Source organism: Schistocerca nitens, chromosome 1 (assembly GCF_023898315.1).
Source record: "Schistocerca nitens isolate TAMUIC-IGC-003100 chromosome 1, iqSchNite1.1, whole genome shotgun sequence".
Classification (NCBI taxonomy): Eukaryota; Metazoa; Arthropoda; class Insecta; order Orthoptera; family Acrididae; genus Schistocerca; species Schistocerca nitens.
In genome coordinates this window covers 255,546,993-255,560,815 of record NC_064614.1, presented here as the reverse complement: position 1 = coordinate 255,560,815, position 13,823 = coordinate 255,546,993, and the positions used below count along the sequence as shown (strand labels likewise).

General features: G+C 40.8%; 1 protein-coding gene across 1 annotated transcript in view; it reads right to left on the bottom strand.

Annotated features, from left to right (window-relative positions):
- The window catches only part of LOC126241582 (parathyroid hormone/parathyroid hormone-related peptide receptor-like), a gene marked incomplete at its 3' end in the record, with an annotated part of 617,417 nt that overhangs the window by 32,075 nt on the left and 571,519 nt on the right, over positions 1–13,823 (bottom strand). Inside the window, exons 7-9 of the mRNA XM_049948022.1 lie at positions 12,453–12,584; positions 2,686–2,780; positions 2,143–2,308 (exon numbers count right to left, since the gene is read on the bottom strand). Of these exons, the coding sequence (XP_049803979.1) occupies positions 2,143–2,308; positions 2,686–2,780; positions 12,453–12,584 (393 nt within the window). The remainder of the gene's footprint in view (positions 1–2,142; positions 2,309–2,685; positions 2,781–12,452; positions 12,585–13,823) is intronic.

Here is a 13,823-nt window from a genome sequence, read left to right as displayed (position 1 = left end):
CGGATTTCCTTTTCCCGCCAAATTCCGATAGCCTGCCTCGCCTTTAAAGTCTCCAGGTACAGCTACCCGAAACGCCTGTGATCACTGATCTCTCAGGTGAACCTGCTGCACCGGAATGTCCCATCGCTGAGTGCACACATCTACGATGAACATAAAAATGTTATGTACGTTTTTCCTAGACCGACTAGCAAGTTTAATGATTTTCTGTTTTGAAGTACTAAGAAGCGTCATAATTTCTTGAGCTTCTCTGTCGTTAAAGAAGATAGAGATGGTGGCTACAGTTGCGCAGTGTTGATAGTAAAACAATGTACCACTTTTCCATTGCACCATTACCAATGGCGGGTATCCGTCTGCGGATCAAGGACCTCCATCAGACTTTTATCTTAGTCTACAAAACACCTGATGACACTACAACGAAAAGCCAGCCACAGCTGCAAATTTCATTTTTTTTTATTTACTCGATCACTAGTTGGGGGCCGGGACCCGTTTTCAAATCATCACAACAGATAGTCAAAATGGAATTTCCGCAAATGTAAAAACACTGTCAAAAATATATACTTGTTATGAAGTGCAAATGAACAGTTGTAGCACGTACAGATAAGTATCTGTTATGATGATTTGAAAATGGGTCCCAAGCCGCAACTAGTCATCGAGTAAACAAAAGAAGTGGAATATGAGACTTTATCCGGTTTTTCGCTGTACTGATCAACAGAAGTAGGTGACCTGCAATTATTCCAGCATGCTGGAAGTTTGTAACAAACGATAGGCTTTACAAACAACAGTTAATAACAATCGTTGTGCCCTTCGGAAAGTCCCTTATCTCCCAGGTGACTTACGGCCATCATGTACTGTTGGGCTGTAGAAATGCGAATGCAATGGGGAAAACGCTAGTGGATGTAATAGATTTGGAAAACCTTATAGTACTAATTGATGGCTCATCCACACAAACAGTCCGTTGAAATGAAGCCCAGATATCAGTGGACCTGAGCATTGTACCCGCTGCACTGCCTTCAGAAACGACATTGGAAGTGATCATGAATATTTTAGGTTCGAATCAGTTGGCCAATCAAATTATAATAACGCACAACCTAGGGAAGTCGTCAAAAACACAATCAGCCGGAAATGAAACACAAACAAAGCCATCTGGAACCTATACCAAACATTACTGGAAGGCAAAGTGAAGTCGATTAGCGGAAATAGGAACCCCGAAAAAGACATGGTATCTCGGTATCACTTATCATTGGAGTAGCGGAAGTCTCAATACTTCAAAAAGAACATAAGCGGGCTACTCAAAAAGTTTCTCTAAAGATAGAAACTTTCTTACTCTTAAGAAAGCAAGAGCTGCAACGAAGAAAATAAGCACTACACTGCGGTCTGCAACGAAACTCCATCAACCATAATCTGGAATGTAATATGGAACATTAGAACCGGTCTGACAATGGATACGCACACACTTACACCATCCGACGTAATTTTTTAAACGTTCTTGTGTATGGTAGTTCCACGTGACGTATTGGACAAGAAAGACGATGAGGAATATGAAGAAGACAACAGTGTCATTACACGACCTTTTTCGCTGGAAGAACTCACGATTGCACTCTTCCAAGGGAAGGATACTGCATCAGGCCTGGATTACACTGACTACCCAATGCTAAGACATATCCCGCATTAAGGGAACATGCTGTTGCTGAAAATTTACAATAGTTTATGGACACAAAAGATCAAAATCGACTCAGTAAAAATTTGAGTCCTCCCCATCAATAGATCAGAAAAAGATGGTGTAAAGTAGAGTTTTATCGGCCTGTCACCTTACTATTGTGTTCGGCGGAGGTAATGGAAAGGACCATTAAGCGGCGCTTAGAATGGTGGTGTGAAAACAAGAAACTGGCTGTCGGGCCGTATGGTGGGTGACAGGTTGGCGTCCACCACTTTCTGGGGAATCTCCAGACACTTTTTCGGCATGTAATCTCATTCAATGGACTAAAATTATCTTCGGTAATGATTTCCTCTCCGATGACCAAAGAAGACGTCTTGGATACCAATCTGACTGTCACACACCATAGGAAACGACAACCAGGAGCGATGATCTGATACCAGATGGTTAATACAGTACTGTATACATTCGAAACAAGTACGACATACCTCTGCAGGTACTCTGAAGTAATATCTGCCACTTCGTTCTACAAGGTTACTTGGAAGACCAACTCCAAGGACGAAAAGCACATCTTTTAGTAGTATTACAAATGCTCTCATAATAAAGGAAGCAAATAGGTGCATGTGCAATATATTTCGTGGACATCGTAATGTTCTGGAAAACAAAAGACACAAAAATCAATATATCTGGATAGGCAGGTTTCAATGAAATGTAAGACACTTTTTTAATCTCCTAGAACATATTTCTTTTAGTTTTGTAGTTCAACAAATTTCATTGAACAGCGTCGGAAAACTGAGTTTTTCAAGAGCACAAGTTGTATGATACTACAGATATTCGATAAACTCGGCAGTTACAAACAACCTCCGAATCAACAACTGCAGTGTGATACGGTACAATAAGAGAAACTTCCATTTATATTCTAATTAACTTTATATAAAATTATATTCAAAATTTTGTTCTACTGAATGATAACTATTTAAATGTTTAAGTGTAACGGATTTTAATGATTTAGGGTAAACATAGTGACATACCTCACAGAAGCCAAAATGGAGAAAGCAAGAAGTAGTGACAGAAGAGAAATGCTATACCCAGCTCTCGAAATATCAGTTACAACTGGCAGGTACGCCTGGAAAAAAGACATATTATTGCTGAAGTTAATAGTTTTCAAATTAAATATATAGAATTTCGTGTATATTACTGTCCTGATGTGAAGCAAATTACTGTTCGCAAAAGTTTCGAATTCCCAACATCACAACTCCGGGTGTGAAAAAGATATACCCTTCACAAAAGACAAAGTTTTCGGTATCGTATTGCTTTGTGTCTGTTAATTTTTTTTGCTCTACACATTTTCCTTTAGTAAGAGGGGAAAGAAGGTCCCATGCTCATTCCACGTCCAGCCAGTCGTCCCAACTAATTACCCGACTTGCTGTCACATCGGTTATCCTACTTTAGTGGATAGACAACACTAAGTATCATACATTAGCAGATTGGCTTCTGTCTCGGGTTCTTCGGCCGACGTTCATCTAATGATTTTTCTGACGTTTCGCCAGCACGAGTGGCTGGCATTGTCAAAGCTTCACCCTCCATTGCCGGTGGTGAACTGGAGCCGAGCTCGCGGGCGCAGGCTATATGTACCTGGCGCGCCAACGTCCGAGGGCTTCTCCGCGGTCATTTCCGGTGCGGTTCTCCTCTTGCTACCTGCGACGGTCGTTCGCTGCAGTACGGGAAGCCAGGATCCGTTGACCTTAAGGCTTTCCTCTTTCTTGTTCAAACTGTTCGCGTGTTTTTGTATTTCTACAGCTTCTCTGAAGTGGCCACGAAAGCCTCAACAATTTTGTGTCATTATCAGATGTTTTCGGAGTAAAAGTACCGGGTAGTTATAACTAAAGTTTGGCTGCCCATAGAAGTCCAGTGTAGACTTTAATTGTTGTATGACAGTGGGACGTAGTACACAACGGATTTACGGAGGAAAAAAGTTCCAATTTTGGCCACCAGTTGCAAATCTGGCTCTTTGACCCCAGGAAAAACGTATAGAAATATTTCCATATGTAATGGATTAGGAATGGGAAGTGGACAGAAAAGGTCAAACAGGTGAGAAAGGCATAATGTTGATTTTGTCGTTATCTGTCGCTTGCATAATTTGTTCATCTGAGTACCGGAGACGTTAACGAAATGCTGCATCCGTCAAATGACGTGGTCAACAGTTGCTCGCTGCAGCTCTGGCGGAATCTGACTTAGGTGTTCCTGTACACTGGCCCTCAGATCAGGTAGAGATCGAAAGTGTCCCTAGTAAACGCATTTTTTTATGTATCCGCAGAGGCAAAAGTCGCACCGATTATGATCATGAGATCTTGCTAGCCATGCATCTGGAAATCCTCTGAATATACCACGTTCGTGGAAGGTTGCAGTAAACAGATCTTTCACTGGGTGAGCGACATGAGGCATTGCCTCATCTTGCATGAAAGTAGTTGTTTCCACACATTATCTTCTTTAAAACCAGGAATCATGCGCTGTACAAGGAGGTTCGAATGGTTTAAATGGCTCTGAGCACTATGGGACTTAACTTCTGAGGTCATCAGTTACCTAGACCCTAGAACTATTTAAACCTAACTAACCTAAGGACATCACACACATCCATGCCCGAGGCAGGATTCGAACCTGCGACCGTAGCGGTCGCGCGGTTCCAGACTGTAGTGACTAGAACCGCTCGTTCACTCCGGCCGGTTACAAGAAAGTCTCGATAACGGGCAGACATTAGATGCACTTGAGAGGCCATCTGGGTATATTCTCTTCAAAGAAGAACGGACTGAGAATAAAGGTGTTTGTGAATTCACACTACACAATCACATAAGTCCCACTACTCTTCACACACAACACGCAGTGTAATAGTACCCCAAATTCGGCAAACGAGCTTCGTCACTCCATGCAGTATTTCCCACACACATATCATCAACTTCGACCCGCACCAGAAACCGAAGAGCAAATTCAGAATGTTGCTGCGGATAATGAGGCTTCAGTTGTTGCACCGTCTGGATCTTGTGTTGGTACCTGTGTAAAACAGATCGCAAAACTTTCAGTTCTCGTGACACTGCACTAACGCTAGAGCAACCCGGGGCACGTGCTGCGTGATCAGTAACAGCAACAGCAACCCCGTCGATAACTTCCATCAGGATAGGATGCCTTCCTCTTCCAGGTGCCACGTCAAGCTCACCCTTGTTTCCGAATTTCATTATCATACCCTTTAAACAATCTGATGACATCCGTCTTCTTCTCACACCTTTCAGTCGGCAATACTCCCTCAATGCGGCAGTGTAATTGCTACCCCTCACATAAAACAGTTTCACTAACAGCGCACAGTCTCTCCTCTCGGCAGCCATTCTGTTCATTCACATGTCAAATGACAAAGTGGATAAAATACCGTCACGCAGAGTACAGAGCTAGATTAGAGCCTTATGGCCACAACTGAAACTAATTTACTATCCAGCGTAAATCGTTTTCACATTAGCTCATTAGCATATGTAACAAGTTTTGGTGCCATACGATAATTACACTCCACAAGCGACCTCTGTGAGTAGCTGCACTTTAATTATAACCACCCAGTATGATTCGACCCTATGTTTGTAATAAAGTTGTAACCGTTGTGTATTATACAAGTTGACTCGCACTCGATTGTGCCTGGCTAAATGTGTCATTACGACTACAATAATACCAATCCCATATTCTTCGCGATGCGATACTTGTTAAATGATAGCTACAGCATAGACAAACCACACGCAAACTAACAGCAAAGATTATACTAGACAACGACTGCATCGTACCGGGAGATTTAGCTGTTCCTAGCAATGGCTATTATGCACACTACAAATCAAAATCAACGCGCGAGATTTTCATATACCCCCGATAACTAACCGCAAACTATTCAGCCTACAGCAAAAAAGGACAGGTCCTTTTTATAGCAAATTTAATGTACTTAATTTTTATAGTACGATATGGGTTCACTGGAGGGAAACAAAAGTGACCTGCAAATTGATTTTTTTAATCACCATGGTCTCTAGCGAAAACGTATGTCAGTACAAAATTTAACGCAGATGTGAAGCACGCGACTCACTCGTCGGTTTCTAACACAATGTGACAGTATCATTCCATTGGATACAGAGAAGTCTAGACCTCTGCCTGCCGCTGAGCAAAGTAACATATTAAATTCAATCCAAAACACACCACCATGCGCGATTTCCTTTCATAGATACATCAACTTGTACTTTTACATATTAATGATATTCACGCCGACAGGTAACCGATGAAAGGCTCATATAATTGATATGCCGTTGACAAATAATTGCGAAGTCCTACCGCATGAAACTTCCTCGTAGATTAAATCTGTGTGCCGGGCCGAGACTCGAACTCAGGGCCTTTGCCTTTCACGGGCAAGTGCTCTACCATCGGAGCTACTCAAGCACGATTCACGCCCCGTCCTCACAGCTTTATATCTGCCACTACCTCGTCTCCTACCTTCCAAACTTCACAGAAGACCTCCTTCTTACCTTGCAGAACTAGCGCTCCTGGAAGAAACGATACAGTGGAGACATGACTTAGCCACATGAGATCTTCACTCTGCAGCGGAGTGTGCGCTCATATGAAACTTCCTGGCAGATTAAAACTGCATTGCCCACGAAAGGCAAAGGTCCCGAGTTCGAGTCTCGATCCGGCACCCAGTTTTAATGTGCCAGGAAGTTTCATACCAGCGCACACTCCACTGCAGAGTGAAAATCTCATTCTGGACCGAGCGAGGTGTCGCAGTGGTTAGCACACTGGACTCGCTTTCGGGAGGACGACGGATCAATCCCGCGTCCGGCCATCCTGATTTAGGTTTTTCGTGATTTCCCCCTATTCGCTTCAGGCAAATGCCTGGATGGTTCCTTTCAGCGGGGCACGGCCGACTTCCTTCCCCATCCTTCCCACATCCGACGAGACCGATGACCTCGCTGTTTGGTCTCTTCCCCCTAGATCAATCCAAATCTCATTCTGGAAACATCCTTGCGTATAGTTTATAGCACCACAACACCCTTTCACATCCAAAATAGCTATAAAAGACTTTCAGATTATATGTTTAGACCATGACAATTTACACACTGTCGATTTTGTAGATTAAATTTCTCCTGTGAGTATACGCTTTACGCATTCTGTAGGAGACACAGCTTTGTTAATATTGCAACCATTTTAAAACTGGAGAGTCACAAATCCTACGGCAAAGTTGTAAAAATACGGTAATTTATATTGCTTAGAAATATGCATACTAAACGCATGTAGCTGTTGAATTTGCAGTGCACATATTTTTAGTTGAACAGACTTTAAAGTGAGGTACAACTGCTCCAAACTCACAACAACTTGCATATCCAAACAGAGACAATAGGGATAATCCCTATGTAGTTCAACTCTTAATAGTTTTACATCACGATCGTAATGTTTCATACTCTCCCTTCGAAGAAAAAAACTGATCAGCACCGGATTAACACTGTCAAAACGTGGGAGACTCACAGAACTGTCAGACATGTAATGACAAGTGACAGCAGAGGTACCTCCAAACAATACATCTGTGTATAGACATGTGGTGCCTGATTTCTCTTAATACCACTGTTAATCGGGTTTCGGTACACATAGTCTTCCATAGAGTTTAAAGGCGCACCATCCATCTGACTCTCATTCCCTGCGGAGTAATACAGCTAAGACACTTAGGCCGGTAGAATATAGTTCCATATCATATGTAAACGAGTGTTTGCGGTGTGAGAGTACTGTTATTCGAACTTAATAGAAACGAGTTAGTTGTTCCAAATACCCACTAGACATAGGTTGTAGTATGAGAAGGAATACTATAGAATTCGAAATCTGGATAACACACACCGTGAGTAGCCAACTTGTACACAAATCATACTTCACTAACCTAGCATTAGCAATAAAACTACGCGAGGGAACTTAATTTGATATATAGCACGGAAAGTATATGATTGCGTTACCACACTATCTACACAAAATCTCTCCGCAGCAAAACAGTTGTAATTAATTACCTGTGAAAGACTGGCATACCATCTGTTGGACTTCATGCGGCCTAGATGCAGATGTAACAATACTTTACATTTATCACTTGGAATTATTGCCTAGTCTGTACAGAATATACAGGCTACCTGCCTTCTCAGACGGCCTACAAACTCGCAAGGAAGTCACAGCAGTGTGATAATACATACATGAATGAAGGCGTATTTGAAAATTATCTCTTGCCATAACGTCTGTAGACGCGCGTGTAAGGCGTCAGGTGAAAGCGAAAAACCCTGTTACGACCACACACCAGCCTGTTATAGCCGTAAAGACACCCACACCATGGAATCGTTTACAATTCTGACTTTATTAATGTCATTCTGATTTACACATAAGACCGATGCACTAATGGTGATTGAATGAGAAACTAAAATAGGCCTCCCAAACAAAAACAAAAAGTTTACATGCGTGCTAAGATCCAGAAGGCAATGACGAAGAACAAACGATCAAAAAACATTAGCAACGCTATTTAAGCTACTAAAACATATAGGAACCATCCTCTATTCTAAAAACATTAGCAGGCACACATACACACCCCTGAACTTCCACCCTAATGTCAGAACTTCATGTCGGTAAACTATTAGGATACCAGAGTCAAAGAAAGTTTATGACACAGTAAATTTTCACTCGTTCAGTACAAAAATGTAATGCTTATCTGGGACATAAATTCTTATTACATATTAGCCGCAGACTTGATTCTGTGGATTTGTCTGTCGATACATCTGTTACTGTTACAGTAATGTTGTTGTTGTTGTTGTGGTCTTCAGTCCTGAGACTGGTTTGATGCAGCTCTCCATGCTACTCTATCCTGTGCAAGCTTCTTCATCTCCCACTAACTACTGCAACCTACATCCTTCTGAATCTGCTTAGTGTATTCATCTCTTGGTCTCCCCCTACGATTTTTACCCTCCACGCTGCCCTCCAATACTAAATTGGTGATCCCTTGATGCCTCAGAATATGCCCTACCAACCGATCCCTTCTTCTAGTCAAGTTGTGCCACAAATTTCTCTTCTCACCAATTCTATTCAATACCTCCTCATTAGTTATGTGATCTACCCATCTAATCTTCAGCATTCTTCTGTAGCACCACATTTCGAAAGCTTCTATTCTCTTCTTGTCTAAACTATTTATCGTCCATGTTTCACTTCCATACATGGGTATACTCCATACAAATACTTTCAGAAACGACATCCTGACACTTAAATCTATACTCGATGTTAAAAAATTTCTCCTCTTCAGAAATGCTTTCCTTGCCATTGCTAGTCTATATTTTACATCCTCTCTACTTCGACCATCATCAGTTATTTTGCTCCCCAAATAGAAATACTCATTTACTACTTTAAGCGCCTCATTTCCTAATGTAATTCCCTCAGCATCACCCGACTAAAGTCGACTACATTCCATTATCCTCGTTTTGCTTTTGTCGATGTTCATCTTATATCCTCCTTTCAAGACACTGTCCATTCCGTTCAACTGCTCTTCCAAGTCCTTTGCTGTCTCTGACAGAATTACAATGTCATCGGCGAACCTCAACGTTTTTTATTTCTTCTCCATGGATTTTAATTCCTACTCCAAATTTTTCTTTTGTTTCCTTTACTGCTTGCTCAATATACTGATTGAATAACCTCATGGAGAGGCTACAACCCTGTCTCACTCCCTTCCCAACCACTGCTTCCCTTTCATGTGCCTCGACTCTTATAACTGCCATCTGGTTTCTGTACAAATTGTAAATAGACATTCCCTCCCTGTATTTTACCCCTGCCACCTTCAGAATTTGAAAGAGAGTATTCCAGTCAACATGTCAAAAGCTTTCTCTAAGTATACAAATGCTAGAAACGTAGGTTTGCCTTTCCTTAATCTACCTTCTAAGATAAGTCGTAGGGTCAGTGTTGCCTCACGTGTTCCAACATTTCTACGGAATCCAAACTGATCTTCCCCGAGGTCGGCTTCTATGAGTTTTTCCATTCGTCTGTAAAGAATTCGTGTTAGTATTTTGCAGCAGTGGCTTATTAAACTGGTCGTTTGGCAATTTTCACATCTGTCAACACCTGCTTTCTTTGGGATTGGAATTATTATATTCTTCTTGAAATCTGAGTGTCTTTCGCCTGTCTCATACATCTTGCTCACCAGATGGTTGAGTTTTGTCAGGACTGGCTCTCCCAAGGCTGTCAGTAGTTCTAATGGAATGTTGTCTACTCCTGGGGCCTTGTTTCGACTTGGGTCTTTCAGTGCTCTGTCAAACTCTTCACGCAGTATCATATCTCCCATTTCATCTTCATCTACATTCTCTTCCATTTCTATAATATTGTCCTCAAGAACATCGCCCTTTTATAGACCCTCTATATACTACTTCCACCTTTCTGCTTTCCCTTCTTTGCTTAGAACTGGGTTTCCATCTGAGCGCTTGATATTCGTGCAAGTGGTTCTATTTTCTCCGAAGGTCTCTTTAATTTTCATGTAGGCAGCATCTCTCTTACCCCTAGTGAGATAAGCCTCTATATCCTTACATCTGTCCTCTAGCCATCCCTGCTTAGTAATGTTAACGTTAATGTTAATAAGCTATAATATCTGACCTAACAGACTACGAAAGAGTACTGATCGTCAAAAATAGAAGACAATTGCTGCAAATCTACTATAAGTGTCCAGTGATACTGTAAGTATTACATGAGTGTATGTGGTTCATGGGGAAACTTCATGAGGTATACTGGAAGAATAATTAATCAATAATTAAATTTAGTAAAGGATTGTATTAAAATGATTGTGACAGATCTATGCAAAGAAATTTGTGGTTTGACTTAATACAGATCTAGAAAACGGTGTCAATGAATGTGCAGAAATCGTACAGTCAGTCAGTAACAAGAGTGTCCGTATTCCTACTAACTCTCTCTATCATACTCTGGCGTAACTCGCATGTAGAGCTTTAAGGCCAAAGCATTTAGACAACGAATGATCATTAAATATAGTTTTCCCAATGGTTTACACTTGTCTTACAACTCAGTGTTTCAGTTTCACTGCAGTCACCTTCAGCAGGTATTCAGATGGTAAAGTTCTCATTGTCACGAACGTACGTCACTCATCTGCCAACATTTACCCAATTACAACGCCACCAAGCCCTGTATCTTTGCTGTTACTTTTTGGTTAATAATGCGTGCAACACAATTATTTCTGTATTGCGCAACACAATACATTTCAGTTACAATTGCAAGTATCTCTCGTTCTAAAATCTCTATATTTTGTAGTTGTACTGAATAGTCCTGTAGCACTGGGAGATATTGATACTACTTTGACTTGGATAAATTGTTATCTAAAAATACCAGGGAGATAGTGGAGTTTACAGCATCTGCATGCTTATTTGCTATTGTTGCTGCCATTCCTTCTGTGGTTTGTTATTGCTGATGGTGGTGGTGTTGCTGGTGTGTGAGCATACGCGTGCGTGCGTGCGTACGTACATGTGTGTGCGTGCGTGTGTGTGTGTGTGTGTGTGTGTGTGTGTGTGTGTGGGTGGGTGTGTGTGTGCGTGTGTGTGTGTGTGGGTGGGTGGATGGGTGGGTGGGTGTGAGTGTGTGTGTGCATATTTTGTTTTGCAGGCATTCGATGAAGATCAGCACAGCTGTTGAGCACGATACTTTTTGCATTGTAAACCCGTCGTAGCAGGTAAGCAAAATATACGTGGAAATAAAGATTTAAGAGTGTATCGTAAGTGTAAGCTTAATCCTTTTTCTTATATCCCCTTGGTAAAATTGCAACTAAAATTGTTACTGAACATTCATCTATATATTAAAAGTTGTGAAATGGAGTACTTCAAAATAAAATGATGTTCTTAGTTCGCCTTCACTTTGTCGTAGGCAATTAAATTGACACCTTGAATCTAATTTTAGTTTTATTAGCAGGATGACAAAACTTATGGGATTATTGCAGAGTAGCTTAGCGAGCATTTCTTCTAGGACTTAATAAAATGTCAGTACTGTGATCAGTAGAACACATTGAACGGCTTAAAATCTTATGAGACACAAGTCTGTCTTACACACGTCTGACGAATGTATAAATTCTCCTTCAATATTGACAGCAACATTACATACAATGAAGGCAGGTGGTATTGAATATTTCCCTGGGAAATGAAGCGAATGGTAATACTGCTGATGCAAATTCATAATGTTGTTATAATTATATAGTCTGCCTACACCTTGTGATACCCAAGTTCATTTCTGATCAATGTTCAGAGGTCATGAGCTCTGATAACTTCTCAGTCTTTATTCGGAAGGCAGAATATATCATGAGATCATGAGAATTTGCCGAACAATAGAGAAAAAGCATCAAATCGGTGACAGCTTCACATTGTCGTCCGTCTCTGTCGGCTCTCAACATATTTTCCTTTATTAGTTGCAAATAGTTCCCTTACGTTATTTTTAAAACTTAATACACACGAATCGCTGTGCAGATGCATGCAAATTCTCTCTTTAGAGTTATCAGAAATCCATATCTCGTAAAAGTGTGCGTTGATATGTAATATCCAATTCATAGAGAATATGGTTGCTTGTATATCTGATATTCCTCCATTACTACTAAATTTTCTACATACACTTTTATTAACGATGTATGCAATCTAATACAGAAGGACACAGCGAGTGTTATAATAGAAAAGCATTTGCTATTTTTTAATCTGTTAAATATATTCTACACTTTAAAGAATAAAAAAGTATTACGTACCGCTAGAGTAGAATCATTAAGAGCTCCCGTAAATGGCTCAGTTACAGTTGCATATAAAGAATCGTAGCATTCAGAATAGTTACTCCATTGCATCCAGGTACCATTATCGTGACAGAATCTTGTTGCATTTTGCTGAAAACATGAAAATTATCTTTTAGTTTCACATATATATTTCAAATTTGTATACAAAATGAATCAAACTAGCTACGAAGTTTGTAGGGAGCACCAGGACCAGCTGATAAAAGAAATGTTTGCTGTCAGTTTTGAATTAAACATTAATCTGGTAACAAAATCAGTTTGTGAAGTGTAACCCATACTGTAGTTTCAGTACAGTAATATAAGCTTGTAAATAATCATTCAGTGTGAATGTCATTAAGGGTAGGATTTGTAGATAAGACCCTCTTGAGATGTATGAGCTGAGAGCCATCATCTCCTAAAGTAAGACAAATGAGCACAACTACTAAATGTTTTAACTAAACTGGAATCCACTAAAGAAGCGTTTCTCTGTACTACAAAAATCATTCTAGAAACGTTTCGTGAGAGGTGTTAACAATTTGCTGTAGAATGAAACAACGAAACTAGGATGAAATAACTCTATATATTCGAAGTATTACCTTTAATCAGCTATCAAATGAAGTTGTTAAATTTTCACATTACTCGTGAAGCCTTGATTTTTCGTAACTTCCTGAGTAAGATCTCGTTTTGAATCTTCATAAAGTGTGTCTTAATTCTGCCAGCATATCCCAAGGAATGATACTGAAATACACTCTATGACAAAAAAAGTTAAGCATCCATAAGACATAGTCGGTTGGCAATGTAACTTCGTATTTGGAAACAGCTTCGGCGGGTAAGTGGATGATTACAGCTGTTATTTTCTGAGACACGCGAAGCGCCTACGAGTAAGCATTGGAGTTGTTCGTGTTTAGTGTTGTTATCTCGCCTGACAGGGTATATACGGGTCGTGAATAGCGTCAGATGTTTAGTGATGACTGTTAAGGACACGGTGATGTCGTGTACTCCTGTGAGGCAGCGTTAACAGCAACTCACAGAGTTCGATGGTGCCTCATTATGGATCTCTCTTTGGCCCAATAATCGAAACATGTAACATCCTGATTTGCGGTATACTCGGATGTGGCAGTGGCCTCATATTGTACAGCATGGGAACGTGAGGGCAGACATACTAGTCGTCAAGGGTCTGGCCGACAACGTCTTATCACCACAATGGAGGATCGCCGTATTCTGCAGCAAGCACATCGTTAACCCCTTCATACCTCCGTCTGCTGTCCGAGGAGAAGTAATGGACTGCCTACAATATTCTGCGTTATCCAGCACCATTTGTCAGAGACTAGCCACAACCGGTCTGGACACTTA